This window comes from Zonotrichia leucophrys, unplaced genomic scaffold (assembly GCF_028769735.1).
Source record: "Zonotrichia leucophrys gambelii isolate GWCS_2022_RI unplaced genomic scaffold, RI_Zleu_2.0 Scaffold_1038_17135, whole genome shotgun sequence".
NCBI lineage: Eukaryota > Metazoa > Chordata > Aves > Passeriformes > Passerellidae > Zonotrichia > Zonotrichia leucophrys.
The window spans coordinates 2,894-17,135 of record NW_026993243.1 but is presented as its reverse complement, the minus strand read 5'-3'; the positions used below and the strand labels follow the sequence as shown (position 1 = coordinate 17,135).

General features: G+C 51.4%; 1 protein-coding gene across 1 annotated transcript; it reads right to left on the bottom strand.

Moving 5' to 3' along the window:
* Positions 1-9,074: 9,074 nt before the first annotated feature.
* Positions 9,075-13,648, bottom strand: LRRC4B (leucine rich repeat containing 4B; the record flags this gene model as incomplete). Its single annotated transcript, XM_064701631.1, has 2 exons — positions 9,075-11,286; positions 13,264-13,648. Coding segments are annotated over 2 exons (1,794 nt in total), but the record flags the coding sequence as incomplete, so codon positions are not given.
* Between the last annotated feature and the right edge of the window lie 594 nt (positions 13,649-14,242).

The following is a 14,242-nucleotide window of genomic DNA, read 5'->3' as shown; positions in this document are numbered from 1 at the left end:
GCCCCATTGTCCTGGGTTTCCCTTCCACAGGCCCTGGTGTCACCTCACCGCTTTTGTCCCCCAGGCCCCCAAAGGGAAGCCGTCGTGGCTATAGCTGAGCTCTTCAAGGGGAAAAGAATTCAAGGAGCGGGCTCAGAAAGAGGAGATATGGAAGATGACGATTTCCTGGTGAGGATGAGCCCCAGGCTGGGAGAGGGATGTGAGGGATGTGAGGGATGTGAGCTCTGCATGTGGGCCCAAAGCCTGGAGCCTCCTCCATGGCCCTGGGATGAGGGAGGGCTCTGAGCCATGGGGCTGCTCTAAGGAATGCTCACACCTTTGTCCTCTCTCCAGCTGGCCAAGGACAGCAGCAGGGCTGAACAATATGTGCTGGAGAGCCAGCCCTATCTGCTGAGCCCTCAGGCCTCGATGCGAGAGGCCGCCCTCAGATTCTTAGGTGAGTCCCAGTCCCCAGGATCCCTTTTGTGCCCTCCCTGCCATCACAGGTGGCTTTGGCGGCCATCTTGCCTTGTTCCACCCCCGGGCTGCTGAGGGGAGGGCAGGGCGGCCATGTTGGTGAGGAGCAGGGGCTGATGGAGCTTTGTGCCCAGGGCTGGCTGCACGACGCCTGGCAGGGCGGAATGAGGCGACCATGGATGCGCTTCTCACCGGTGAGTGAGTGGGGAGCCTTGGGGGATTATTATGAGGGGAATAAAGGGAAATGTGAGGGGATAAAAGGGTGGGAAATGTGAGGGGAGGAAAGGGAGGGAAACGTGAGGGGAAAAAGAGGGAGAGAAGCATGAGGGGAGAAAAGGGCAGGAAAGGTGAGGGGAGAAAATGGTGGGGAACATGAGGGGAGAAAAGGGAGGGAAAAGTGAGGGAAAAAAAGGCAGGAATGTGAGGGAGAAAAGGGAAAGGTGAGGGGAGAAAAGGGTAGAAAAACTGAGGGCAGGAAATGTGAGGGGAGAATAGGGAGGGAAACGCTTCCACAAGGCCTCATCTGGGCTCCATTTTTGTTGTAGAACTTCGATTAATGGAAACACGAGAGAAGGATCCCTCCATCGCTGCATTGGCAGCTCAGACCGGCCTGATCCTCACCGCTCTGAAGGATCGGCGCAAATCGGGATTGTCCCTGCGTGGGCTGTGCCGCTGGTGCCGTTGAGCAGAGAGGGACCTTCCTTGCCAGGGCACGGACTCCAACACCTGCTGGAATCATCATCATCATCATCGTCGTCGTCGTCGTTGTCATCATCGTCATCGTCGTCATCGTCCTCGTCGTCATCATCATCATCGTCGTCGTCGTCGTCGTCGTCATCGTCATCGTCGTCGTCGTCATCAAGCGAAGAATGCCCTGGCGTTTGAAGGTCCCTCTCAAAGGCACAGCCACGACCGGTCAAAGTGAGGGCAGAGATCCAGATTCTAGTCCTGAGGAAGCTGCTGGAACATCTTTTCAAGGCGCTCAAGACACAAAAAGCTGATTTATGCCTCTGGATGGCCTCAGCCAAGTTCATCTTTGGGCAGGAAGGCAAGAAGAGCTGGTGTGGCCACATGACCCCGACGCATCTGCTGGTGTCACAGAACCTGAAATATCTGAAATATTCTGAAAATGCTGCAGGCCACAGAGAAGAATCCTCGGATTCTGGAATCTCTGGATCTCTGAAATCCTCGGGGAGGAGTTGGTGTGGTTAGATCCAAGCCCAGCCACAGACCACTCTGAACCCCCTACATCTATTATTAGTTTAGATAGACAATTTAGATAAGTAAACAAGATAGATAGATTATATATGTTACTAACATCAATATACTAGTAACATATATACATTATTAATAGATATTACGAATTTTACGAAAATAGAAACATTAGGAATATAGACATTAGGAATATAGACATTATTAGGAATATAGACATTAGGAATATAGACATTAGGAACATATACTATGTTATTAATCTAATAAACGTTGTTGTTCTATTATATGTAGTAGTTTGATATATATATAATCTTTTTAAATGAAATACCGAGCTTACTTAAATTGACTGCAGAATTGATAATGAGTGCACCATAAAGGTGCAGAGGAACTTGGTGGGGAAAAAGTGAGAATTATGGGTGGGAAAAGTGAGAAGGAAAGGGTGGGAAATGTGAGGGACAAAATGGTGGGGAACGTGAGGGGAGAAAAAGGCTGGAAAACAAAGGTGAAAAGGAGATTAAACTTTAGTGAAAAGGATGGGAAATGAGAGAAAGAAAAGATATGAAACAGAAGGGGAGAAATGGTGGGAAACATGAGGGGCAAAAAGGGCAGGAAACATCAGGGGGAGAAAATGGAAGAAAATGTGAGGGGAAAAGGTGGGGGGGAACTTGAGGGGAGAAAAGGGCGGGAAATGTGAGGGGAGAAAATTGAAGGCAAAAAGGACAATAAACTTTAGAAATGAGAGGAAGAAAAGGCATGAAACAGAAGGGGAGAAATTGTGAGAAACATGAGGGGAAAAAGGGGGGGAAATGTGAGGGGAGAAAAAGGGGGTGAAAACATGAGGGGAAAAAAAGGTGGGAAATGGAATTCAAAAAGGAAAGTAAACTGGAGTGAAAAGGAGGGAAATGAAAGGAAGGAAAGATAGGAAACAGAAGGGGAGAAAAGGTAGGAAATGTGAGGGAGAAAGGGGTGGAAAATGTGAAGGAATGAAGGAAGGAAACGTGAGGGGAGAAAAGAGCAGGAAACGTGAGGGGACAAAATGGTGGGGATCATGAGGGGCCAAAGGGCAGGAAATCTGAGGGGAAAAAATGAGAATTGGAAGGCGAAAAGGACAGTAAACTTGAGTGAAAAGGGCAGAAAATGAGAGGAAGAAAAGATATGAAACAGAAGGAGAGAAATGGTGGGAAAGATGAGGGGAGAAAGGGGAAGGAGCCATGAGGGGAAAAAGAGCGGGAAACGTGAGGGGAGAAAAGGAGGGGGGGAAATGTGAGGGGAAAGAAAGGTGGGAAATGGAAAGGCAAAAATGGAAAGTAAATTGGAGTGAAAAGGACTCGCTTAATGACAGAAATTAAAGGAAGGAAAGGTACAAAACAGAAGGGGACAAAAGGGAAACATGAGGGGGAAAAAGGGTGGAAAACATGAGGGGAGAAAAGAGCGGGAAACGTGAGGGGACAAAATGGTGGGGATCGTGAGGGGCCAAAAGGGCAGGAAATCTGAGGGGAAAAAGTGGGAATTGGAAGGCAAAAAGGACAGTAAATTCAAGTGAAAAGGATGGGAAATGAGAGGAAGAAAAGGTATGAAACAAAAGGGGAGAAATGGTGGGAAATGTGAAGGGAGAAAAAGAAGGAAACTGCGAGGGGAGAAAAGAGCGGGAAACGTGAGGGGAGAAAATGGGGGAAACGTGAGGGGAGAAAACGCACCAAACTGAAGGCAAAAAGGATGGTAAACTTGAATGAAAAGGATGGGAAATGAGAAGAAGAAAAGGTATGAAACAAGGGGAGAAAAGACGGAAAATGTGGGTGGAGAAAAAAGCAGGAAACATGAGGGGAAAAAGGGTGAAAAACGTGAGGGGAGAAAAGCGAATGAAACATGAGGGGGAAAAAAGACAGGAAACAGGAGGAAAAATGGGTGTAAAAGATAAAGGGAAAAAATGCAAATAACATGAGGCCAAAAATGATGGGAAATGTGAAGGGACAGAAGGGCGGGAGGTGTGAGAGGAAAAATGGTTGGAAGCTTGAGGGGAAAAGGGTGGGAAATGTGAGTAAAAAAGAGGAAAATGTGAGAAAAATTACCAAAAAAAGATCTCTGGGGCGCTTGGATTCCTTAATGCTGCCGCGGCCAAAGCAAATCCTTGCAGTGGATTCTGTGGGAATTTGGGGGGTCCTGCTTGGTCCCTCCCAAAATCACACAGGGAGGGGCCCCCAGATTTGTTCCATTTTGGACCCTTTTTTGGGGGTGTCTCAATTTTTTGGGGGACGGGGTCGCGCCCTTAGGACCCCAATTTTGGGAGGGGTCCCCAAATTCTGGGGGAGCTTGCACCCTTGGGATCCCAATTTTGGGATAGTCCAAATATTTTGTGGGATGGTCCCTTTTTTGGCGGGGGGGGGTCACGCCTTTGGGACCCCAGATTTTGGCTGCGATGGTTGCACTCCAAGGTCGTCTTTTTTAGGGAAGGGTCCCCAAATTTTGGGGGAGCCCCATTTTTGGGAGGGGGTCTCACCTTTGGGTTCTTTTTTTTGCAGGCATCCCTAAATTCCCAAATGTTTGGGAGGGGTCGCACCCTTGGGAACCCAAACTTTGGGGGGGTCCCCAAAATTTTAGGGGCGAGTCGCATTTTCCAGGGTCTCTTTCCAGAGGGATGGACCTCAATTTTTTTGAGGGGGGGTTCTTTTACTTGGGGGCGTGTCGCTCCCTTAGGACCCCAAATTTTTGGGGTTTCGCACCCCTGGGACGCCAATTTTTTGGCGGCGGGGTCCCATTTTGGGGTCACTCCACCTCGATGCCATTTTTCCGGTGGGAGGGGGGGAATTCTCGCTCTCCTCGCTGTTCCCGTTGCCATAAAAACCTCCCATTCCCATGGCAACCGCCGTTCCCCCAATATCCACCTCTCCCTCGCCGCTGTTCCCGTTACCATGGGAACTGCTCAACACCCCCACCGCTGTTCCCACGGTTGAGCTTCCTCCCCCCGCGCTGCTGTCGCCATGGAAACTCAGTATCCCTCCCTCCGCGCCGTTCCCATGGTAACCGCGCATCCGCAGTGTCCCCCCCCGTGCCGTTCCCATGGGAACGGGAACAGCGGTGGGAGGAGAAATCCCCCCCCCGGGACCTGGGGCGGTTTTGGGGCGGTTTTACGGGATTTTGGGTCTATTTAGGGTCAGTCACACCCCAAAACCACGAAAAGCACCCAAAAAATACCCCAAATACCCCAAAAAAATACCCCAAATACCCCAAAAACACCCTAAAACCACCCCAAAACCCCTCAAACCCACTCCAAACCCAGCTCAAACCCTGTACACCAGCCCCAAATCACCCCAAACCCATCCGAAACCTCCCAAAACCCACCCCAAATCCCCTAAACCCAGCCCAAACCCAGCTCAAACCCCCTAAAGCCAGCCCAAACCACCCCAAACCTCCAAAACCCACCCCAAATCCACCTAAACCCGCCCCAAAACCCCACAAACCCACCTTAAACACAGCTCAAACCCCATAAAACCACCCCAAACCCACCCAAAACCCATCCTAAACCTCCAAAACCCAACCCAAATCACCCCAAACCCAACCCAAAACCACTCAAACCCATCCTAAACCCATCTCAACCCATCCCAAAACCGCCTAAACCCACCCCAAACCCATCCTAAACCATCCAAAACCCACCCCAAACCCCCCAAACCCCCCCAAAACCCCTCAAACCCATCCCAAATCACCCCAAACTCCCCAAACCCACCCCAAATCCCCCCAAACCCACCCTAAATCCACCTAAACCCGCCCCAAACCCATCCTAAACCTCCCAAACCCAACCCAAATCCCCCAAACCCACCCCAAACCCACTCAAACACATCGTAAACCCATCCTAACCTACTCTAAACCTCCCAAACCCACCCCAAATCCCACAAACCCACCCCAAACCCATCCTAAACTTCTCAAACCCACCCCAAATCCCCTAAAACCACCACAAATCCCCCCAAAACCCAACCCAAAACCACTCAAACCCATCCTAAACCATCCAAAACCCACCCCAAACCCAAACCCTAACCCCCTCAAACCCACCCCAAATCCCCCAAAACCCACCCTAAATCCACCTAAACCCGCCCCAAACCCATCCTAAACTTCCAAAACCCAATCCAGATCCCCCCAAACCCAACCCCAAATCCCCCGAAACCCACTCCAAACCCACCTCAAACCCACCCTAACCCCTAAAACCCACCCCAAACCCACCCCAAATCCCCCCAAACCGCCCTAAATCCACCTAAACCCGCCCCAAATCCCCCCAAACCCCTAAAACCCACCCAAACCCCCCACAAACCCAACCCAAAACCCCCTCATACCCATCCCAAATCACCCCAAACTCCCTAAACCCACCCCAAACCCCCCAAATCCCCCCAAACCCACCCCAAACCCCCCCAAACCCACCCCAAACCCCCCAAACCCAACCCAAAACCACTCAAACCCATCCTAAACCCATCTCAACCCATCCCAAAACCGCCTAAACCCACCCCAAACCCATCCTAAACCATCCAAACCCACCTCAAACCCACCCCAAATCTCCCTAAACCCATCCCAAATCACCCCAAATCCACTCTAACCCCTAAAACCCACCCCAAACCCCCAAATGCCCCCAAACCACCCCAAAACCCCTCAAACCCATCCCAAATCACCCCAAACTCCCTAAACCCACCCCAAACCCACCCTAACCCCTAAAACCCACCCCAAACCCCCCCAAAACCCCCTCAAATACATCCCAAACTCCCTAAACCCACCCCAAATCCCCCAAAACCCACCCCAAACCCACCCTAACCCCTAAAACCCATCCCAAACCCGCCGCCAAAATCCCCTCAAACCCATCCCAAACCCACCCCAAACCCCCCAAACCCAACCCAAATCACCCCAAATCCCACCTCAAACCCACCCTAACCCCTAAAACCCACCCCAAATCATCCCAAAACCCACCCCAAATCTCACCAAACCCACCCCAAATCCCCCCAAACCCACCTCAAACCCACCCTAACCCCCAAAACCCACCCCAAACCCCCAAATCCCCCCAAACCCCCCTTACCACTCCCAAACCCCCCCAAGCCCACCACAAACCCAACCCAAAAGCACTCAAACCCATCCTAAACCCATCTCAACCCATCCCAAAACTGCCTAAACCCAGCCCAAACCCATCCTAAACCATCCAAACCCACCCCAAACTCCCTAAACCCACCCTAACCCCTAAAACCCACCCCAAATCCCCCCAAACCCCCCCCAACCCCACCCCAAATCCCCCCAAACCCACCCCAAATCCCCCCAAACCCGCCCCAAACCCATCCTAAACCTCCAAAACCCACCCCAAATCACCCCAAACCCCCCCAAACCCATCCCAAATCACCCCAAACTCCCTAAACCCACCCAAACCCCCCAAACCGCCCTAAATCCACCTAAACCCGCCCCAAATCCCCCCAAACCGCCCTAAATCCACCCAAACCCACCCCAAACCCCCCAAAACCCACCCTAAACCCACCCCAAACCCACCCCAAACCCCCCAAAACCCACCCCAAACCCACCCCAAACCCCCCAAAACCCCCCCCAAACCCCCCAAAACCCACCCCAAACCCCCCCAAACCGCCCCTAAGCCCGGCTTTAACCCTTTCCTCCCTCCCTCCCTCCCGCCCCGTGCCCGGCGCCGTTGGAAACACCCGCTGGGTTTTTATTAAAGTAGGAAAGTTTCGCTTCTTTGCGGCCGCGGCGAATTAAAAAATTCCCCATCCCCTCCCCCCCCCACCGGCCCCTCCCCCACCCGCCCCTCCCCCACCCCGCCCCCTCCCCTCCCCCCCTCCTTTTGCACTTCCGGGGCCCCCTCCCCCACCCCCATTTTTGGGGTTCTCCCCGGTTTTGGGGTGAAATTTGGGATTTTTGAGGTCAAATTTTACGATTTTTGGGGCCAAATTTTGGGATTTTTGAGGTCCGAATTTGGGGCTGGGGGCGTTTCTTGAATGGGAGGGGGGGGTTGGGGGTCCTCACCCCCCATTTTTTTGGGGGGATCCCCCTCATTATAGGGGTGTCCCCCCCCATTTTTCCTCCATTTTAGGGGTGTCCCCCCCCATTTTTCCTCCATTTTGGGAGCGCCCAAACCTTAATTTGCGGGGGGGGGGTCCCAAACCCCAATTTTTGGGGGGCTCCAAATTTTAATTTTGGGGGGGGGGGGGGGGTCCCGAACCCAAAGTTTGGGGGGGGTCCTATCTTATTTTGGGGAGGGGTCCCCACATTCCCCCCTTATTTTTGGGGGGGCTTCAACACCGAGTCCGCAAGGGGGGGGGGTCCCGCACCCCAAAGTTTTTTTTGGGGGGGGGGTCAGCTCCAAGTCCGTGGTTTTTTGGGGGGGTCCCACCCCCATTTTTGGGGGGCTCCTCTTCATCTCCGCAGGTCGGGGGGGGGATCCCGCACCCCAAATTTTTGGGGGGAGGCAGCAACAGGTCCAAAGTTCAGGGGGGGGTCTCGCACCCCAATATTTTTTTGGGGGGGGGGTCCAGCTCCATGTCCGTGGTTTTGGGGGGCTCCAACCCCCATTTTTGGGGGTTCCTCCCCATTTTTTGGGGGGGGTCTTCATCTCCAAGTCCACAGTTTGGGGATTGGGGGGGGTCCCCCCTAATTTTTGGGGGGGCTCCCCTTCATTTTTGGGGTTTTCCATCTCATCCAACATCGATTTTGGCTGGGGGTCCCCAAATTTTTTGGGGTTTTCCTTCAGGTCCGCAGGTCCGGGGGGGTTCCCCCACATTTTTAGGGGTTCTCCGTAATTTTTTTAGGGTTTTCCACAATTTTTAGGGTTTTCTCCATTTTTTAGGGTTTCCTCCACATTTTGGGGGGGGATTTTCACCCACATTTTTTGGGGTTGGTTTCCCACTTTTTTTTTTGGGGGGGGGTTCCCCAAATTTTCGAGGGATTTTTCATATCAACAATTTTTTCCAGGGATTTCTCCCACATTAATTGTTCAGGATTTTTCTCCACATTTTTTGGGGTTTCTCCCATTTTTTGGGGGGGGATTTTCCTCCACATTTTCCCACTCTTTCCCCCTACATTTTTTAGGATTCTCTTCATTATTTTTAAGGTTTCACCCATAATTTTCCACAGCATTTTCCTCACATTTTTGGGGGATTTTCCACCCATTTTTTAGGATTTTCCCCCCACTTTGGGGGGGTGTTTTCCCCACATTTTTCAGGAGTTTTGCCCACATTTTTTAGGGCTTTTCCCCCACATTTTTGGGTTTTTTCCCCCTCCTTTCCAGGAGTATTTTCCCACATTTTCGGGTGATTTTCCCACTCATTTTTTGGGTGGTTTTCCTCCACATTTTTTAGGACTTTCCCCCCCATTTTTTGGTGATTTCCCTCCACATTTTGGGTGATTTTCCTCCAAATTTTTTTAGAAAATTCCCCCACATTTTTCAGAATCCTCCTCATTATTTTTTAGGAGTTTCCCCCATTTTTTTCCCGACGTTTCCTCGACAATTTTTTTTATTTCCCCTCCATTTTTTAGGAGTTTCCCCCACATTATTTGGGGAATTTTCCTCCACTTTTTTTTTTTTAAGTTTCCTCTCATTTTTTTAGGAATTTCCTCTCCATTTTTTGGAGGTTTTCCTCCACACTTTGTAGGAGTCTCTCCATTTTTTTTTAAGGAGTCTCCCCCAATTTTTTTTCTCACATTTTTCAGAGTCTCCCCCATTTTATCTCAGCATCTCCCCCAATTTTTTTTTTTTTTTTGGAGATTCCCCCACATTTTTTCCAGTGTCTCCCCCCAATTTTTCGTGCTTTCCCCCCACATTTTTGGGGTTTTCCATCCTTTTTTTCCACACATTTTTTAGGACTTTCCCCCACATTTTTGGGGGTTTTCCCTCCTTTTTTTCCACACATTTTTTAGGACTTTTCCCCCACATTTTTGGGGGGTTTCCCCCCTTCCTTTCCACCAGTTTTTCCACACATTTTTCAGGACGTTCCCCCCACATTTTTGGGGGTTTTTTTTCCCCCCATTTCCTCACCACCTCCACCCCCCAAAGTCTCCCCCACTTTTTATTTTTTCCCTTTTACTCCCCCCCAAAATTTTTTTTTTTTTCCTTTTTTCGGCCGGATTTTTTCAGGGGGGGTTTTTTTTGGTGGTGGGGGCGGGAAGAAAAGTCCAAAGGGTTGATTTTGGGGGGGTTCCATTCCAAACCCCCCCCCTCTTCTTTGTCCCCCCCAAAATCTCAGATCTGCGTCTCCTGCACGTTCTCCTTGGAGGGGCTCTTGAAGAGCAGCGGCTCGTGCACCGAGTTGAGCAGCGGCGTCTTCCCGCAGCCCAGCGCCGCCGCCGGGCCACCGTAGTGGGCGGCCAAGGCCGCGTACCTGTCCAGGTGCTCCCTCTCCAAGGCCGGCAGCGCCAACCGGCTGTCCCCCCCCGTCCCGGCGCCGCCTCCGCCGGGGCCGCCGCCCCCTCCGCCGCCGCCGGCCGGACCCCCGGCCAGCTCGTCCTCGACGTTGACGATCTCGACGGCGCGCGCGGGGCCGCCGCGGTGCTTGTGGCGCTGGTGCTGCTTGCGGAGCTTGTAGAAGGCCACCAGCATGACGGCGGCCATGAAGGTGATGGCCACGAAGCAGCCGATGATGATCTTGGTGGTCTTCAAGACGTCGTCCAAATCTTGGAGACCTCCGCCCGCCGCCGCGCCGGCCGCCGCCGCCGTGATGGGCACGGTGAAGGGTTTGCCGGTGGCGCGCGTGGCCGGGGCGGCCGTGGAGGCGCCGGCCGGGTCCCAACCGGCCGCCGTGGGCGCCGCGGGGGTTTGGGGGGCTTGGTCGTCGCCGCCGGCGCCCTCGGTGGTCTCCACGGTGACCGTGGTGAAGTAGGTGTAACCGGTGGCTGCTGCTGCCGCAGCGGCGGCCGCGGCGGCGTCGGCGGCCGAGACGTTGAGCGTGGCGGTGGCCGTGGTGTTGCCGGCGGCGTTGGTGACCATGCAGGTGTACTGGCCGGTGTCCTGCACGGTGACGTTGGTGAAGTTGAGCGTGCCGTCGTGCAGCACCGAGATGCGCACGCGGTACGAGCCGTGCGTCATCAGCGTCCCGTTGGGCGTCAGCCAGTTGACCGAGGTCATGGCCGTGCCCGTGCGGCACTTGAGCTCGGCCGCCATGCCCTCGGTGACGTTGAGGTCGGCCGGCGGCTCCACGATGACGGGCGCGTAGCAGGTGAAGTGGCCGGGCTCCAGCTCGCCCAGGTAGCGGCCGCGCAGCGCGGGCGGGGCGTGGCAGCGGGCGCAGCAGCTGGTGTTGCTGGGCACGGTCTCGCGCAGCCACCAGCTGAGCCACAGCACGTCGCAGTCGCAGCGCCAGGGGTTGTGGTGCAGGTGCACGCGCTCCAGCCGGTGCAGCGGCGCGAACAGGTCGTGGGGCAGCGAGGCCAGGTCGTTGTGGGCCAGGTTGAGCTCCTCCAGAGCCTTCAGGTCGTCGAAGGCGTTGCGCTCCACCGCCGCCACCCGCGCGTGCATCAGCCACAGCTTGCGCAGGCTGCCCAGGCCTTGGAAGGAGCCCGGCCGCACCCGGCCCAGGCGGTTCCCCGAGAGCTCCAGCTCCTCCAGCCTCACCAGCGCCGTCAGGTTGGGGATCTCCTTGAGGTTGCACATGCCTGCGGGGGGGCACAGGATGGGAAAATGTGATGTTAGCACCTAAAGATAATCCTTGCAAAATGATAACAGAACTCTTGATATGACGTAACAAATGGTGACCCCCCATCGTGACTTGGGAGAAAAAGGATTTGGGACTAAACCGTATTGCTCCATGGATTTGGGGAAACAGGATTTGACCATAAAACCCGTGGATTCAGGGAAACCGAATTTGACCATAAAACCTGTGGATTCAGGGAAAACAGGATTTGACCATAAAACCCCGTGGATTCAGGGAAAACAAATTTGACCATAAAACCCCGTGGATTCGGGGAAACAGGATTTGACCATATAACCCTGTGGATTCAGGGAAAACAAATTTGACCATAAAACCCCATGGATTCAGGGAAACAGGATTTGACCATAAAACCCCATGGATTTGGGGAAACAGGATTTGACCATAAAACCTGTGAATTCAGGGAAAACAGGATTTGACCATAAAACCCCGTGGATTTGGGGAAACTGGATTTGACCATAAAACCCGTGAATTCAGGGAAAACAAATTTGACCATAAAACCCCGTGGATTCAGGGAAAACAGGATTTGACCATATAACCCTGTGGATTCAGGGAAAACAAATTTGACCATAAAACCCCATGGATTTGGGGAAAACTGGATTTGACCATATAACCCTGTGGGTTCAGGGAAACAGGATTTGACCATAAAACCCCGTGGATTTGGGGAAACAGGATTTGACCATAAAACCTGTGGATTCAGGCAAACAGGATTTGACCTTATAACCCTGTGGATTTGGGGAAACAGGATTTGACCATAAAACCCCGTGAATTCAGGGAAACAGGATTTGACCATAAAACCTGTGGATTCAGGGAAAACAGGATTTGACCATATAACCCCATGGATTTGGGGAAACCAAATTTGACCATAAAACCCCGTGGATTCAGGGAAAACAGGATTTGACCATAAAACCCTGTGGATTTGGGGAAACAGGATTTGACCATAAAACCCCATGAATTCAGGGAAAACAGGATTTGACCATATAACCCTGTGGATTTGGGGGAAACAGGATTTGAGTACTAAACTATTGGCAAAATCTATCAATTCCAGCTTTTGGTGTTCGTTAAATATGAGTGTGAAAAACCTTAAAGATAAATGCTTTGTAAACTGGGAAAAGCTCTGGCGATATGAAATCCTTGAGCTACAATGATAACAGAACTCTTGATATGAGATAACAAACGGTGACCCTGACATGATTCAGGAGATAAAGGATTGGGACTAAACCATATCACCCCATGGAATCCTTGCACTATAATGATAACAGAACTCTTGATAGAGAAGATAACAAATGGTGACCCCGATGTGATTCGGGAGCAAAAGGATTCAGGACTAAACTATCTCCCTGTGGAATCCTTGCACTACAATGATAACAGAACTCTTGATATGAGATAACAAATGGTGACCCCGATGTGATTCGAAAAGACGGATAAAGCTTGTATTGGGACTAAACCATTCACCCATGTGAATCCTTGCACTACAATGATAAGAGAACTCTTGATAAATAAGATAACAAATGGTGACCCCGATGTGATTTGGGAGAAAAAGGATTCAGGACTAAACCATATCGCCCTGTGGAATCCTTGCACTACAATGATAACAGAACTCTTGATATGAGATAACAATGGTGACCGACGTGATTTGGAGAAAAGGATTCAGGACTAAACCATATCTCCCTGTGGAATCCTTGCACTACAATGATAACAGAACTCTTGATAGATAAGATAACAAATGGTGACCCCGATGTGATTCAGGAGAAAAAGGATTTGGGACTAAACCATATCGCCCCATGGAATACTTGCACTACAATGATAACAGAACTCTTGATATGAGATAACAAATGGTGACCCCGATGTGATTCGGGACTAAACCCTATCACCCCACTGATACAATGCTAACAGAACTCTTGACAGAGAAGCCAACACATGCCCAGGTTGAGGTAGCGCAGGTTGACCAGGCCCTCGAAGGCGGCCTCGGAGATGTACTCGAGGCGCTTGAGCTCGCCCAGGTCGAGGCGGCGCAGCGAGGGCACGCGGTTGAAGGCGTAGCTGGGGATGCTCTCGATGGGGTTGTTCCTCAGCCAGAGCTCGCGGAGCTTGGACAGGTACTCGAAGGCCTGCGTGGGCACCGTGGTCAGGCGGTTGTCGAAGAGCTCCAGCGTGTTGAGGTTGGGCAGCCCATTGAAGGCGCCCACCTCCACCTTGCGCACCAGGTTGCGGCTGAGCTGGAGGATCTCCAGGTGGCGAAGGTGCTTGAAGGTGTCGGTGCGGATCACCTGCGGAGGGGAGGCAATTAGTTGGGTTGGTAATTGGGATTAGGGAGGAGCAGCCAGGATTGGTTGGTTTGGAAATTTTAATTAAGGAGAAGCACCAAAGGCTGGTTGGTTTGGTAATTGGAATTAAGAAGAACCAAAGGTTGGTTCCTTTTCTAATTATAATTAAGGAGAACCAAAGGTTGGTTTCTTTTCTAATTATAATTATAGGGAACCAATAAAGGTTGGCTCGGTTTGTAATTATAATTATGGAGAACCTCTAAAGGTTGGCTGGTTTTGTAATTGTAATTAGGGAGGAGCAGCAAAGATTGGTTGGTTTGGTAACTGGAATTAAGGACAACCAAAAGTTGGTTCCTTTTCTAATTATAATTAAGGAGAACCAAAGGTTGGCTCGCTTTGTAATTATAATTATGGAGAACCACTAAAGGTTGGCTGGTTTGGTAATTGTAATTAGGGAGAAGCACCAAAAGCTGGTTGATTTTGTAATTGGAATTAAGGAGAACCAAAGGTTGGTTCCTTTTCTAATTATAATTAAGGAGAACCAAGTTGCTCGGTTTGTAATTATAATTAAGGAGAACCAAAGGTTGGCTCGCTTTGTAATTATAATTATGGAGAACCACTAAAGGTTGGCTGGTT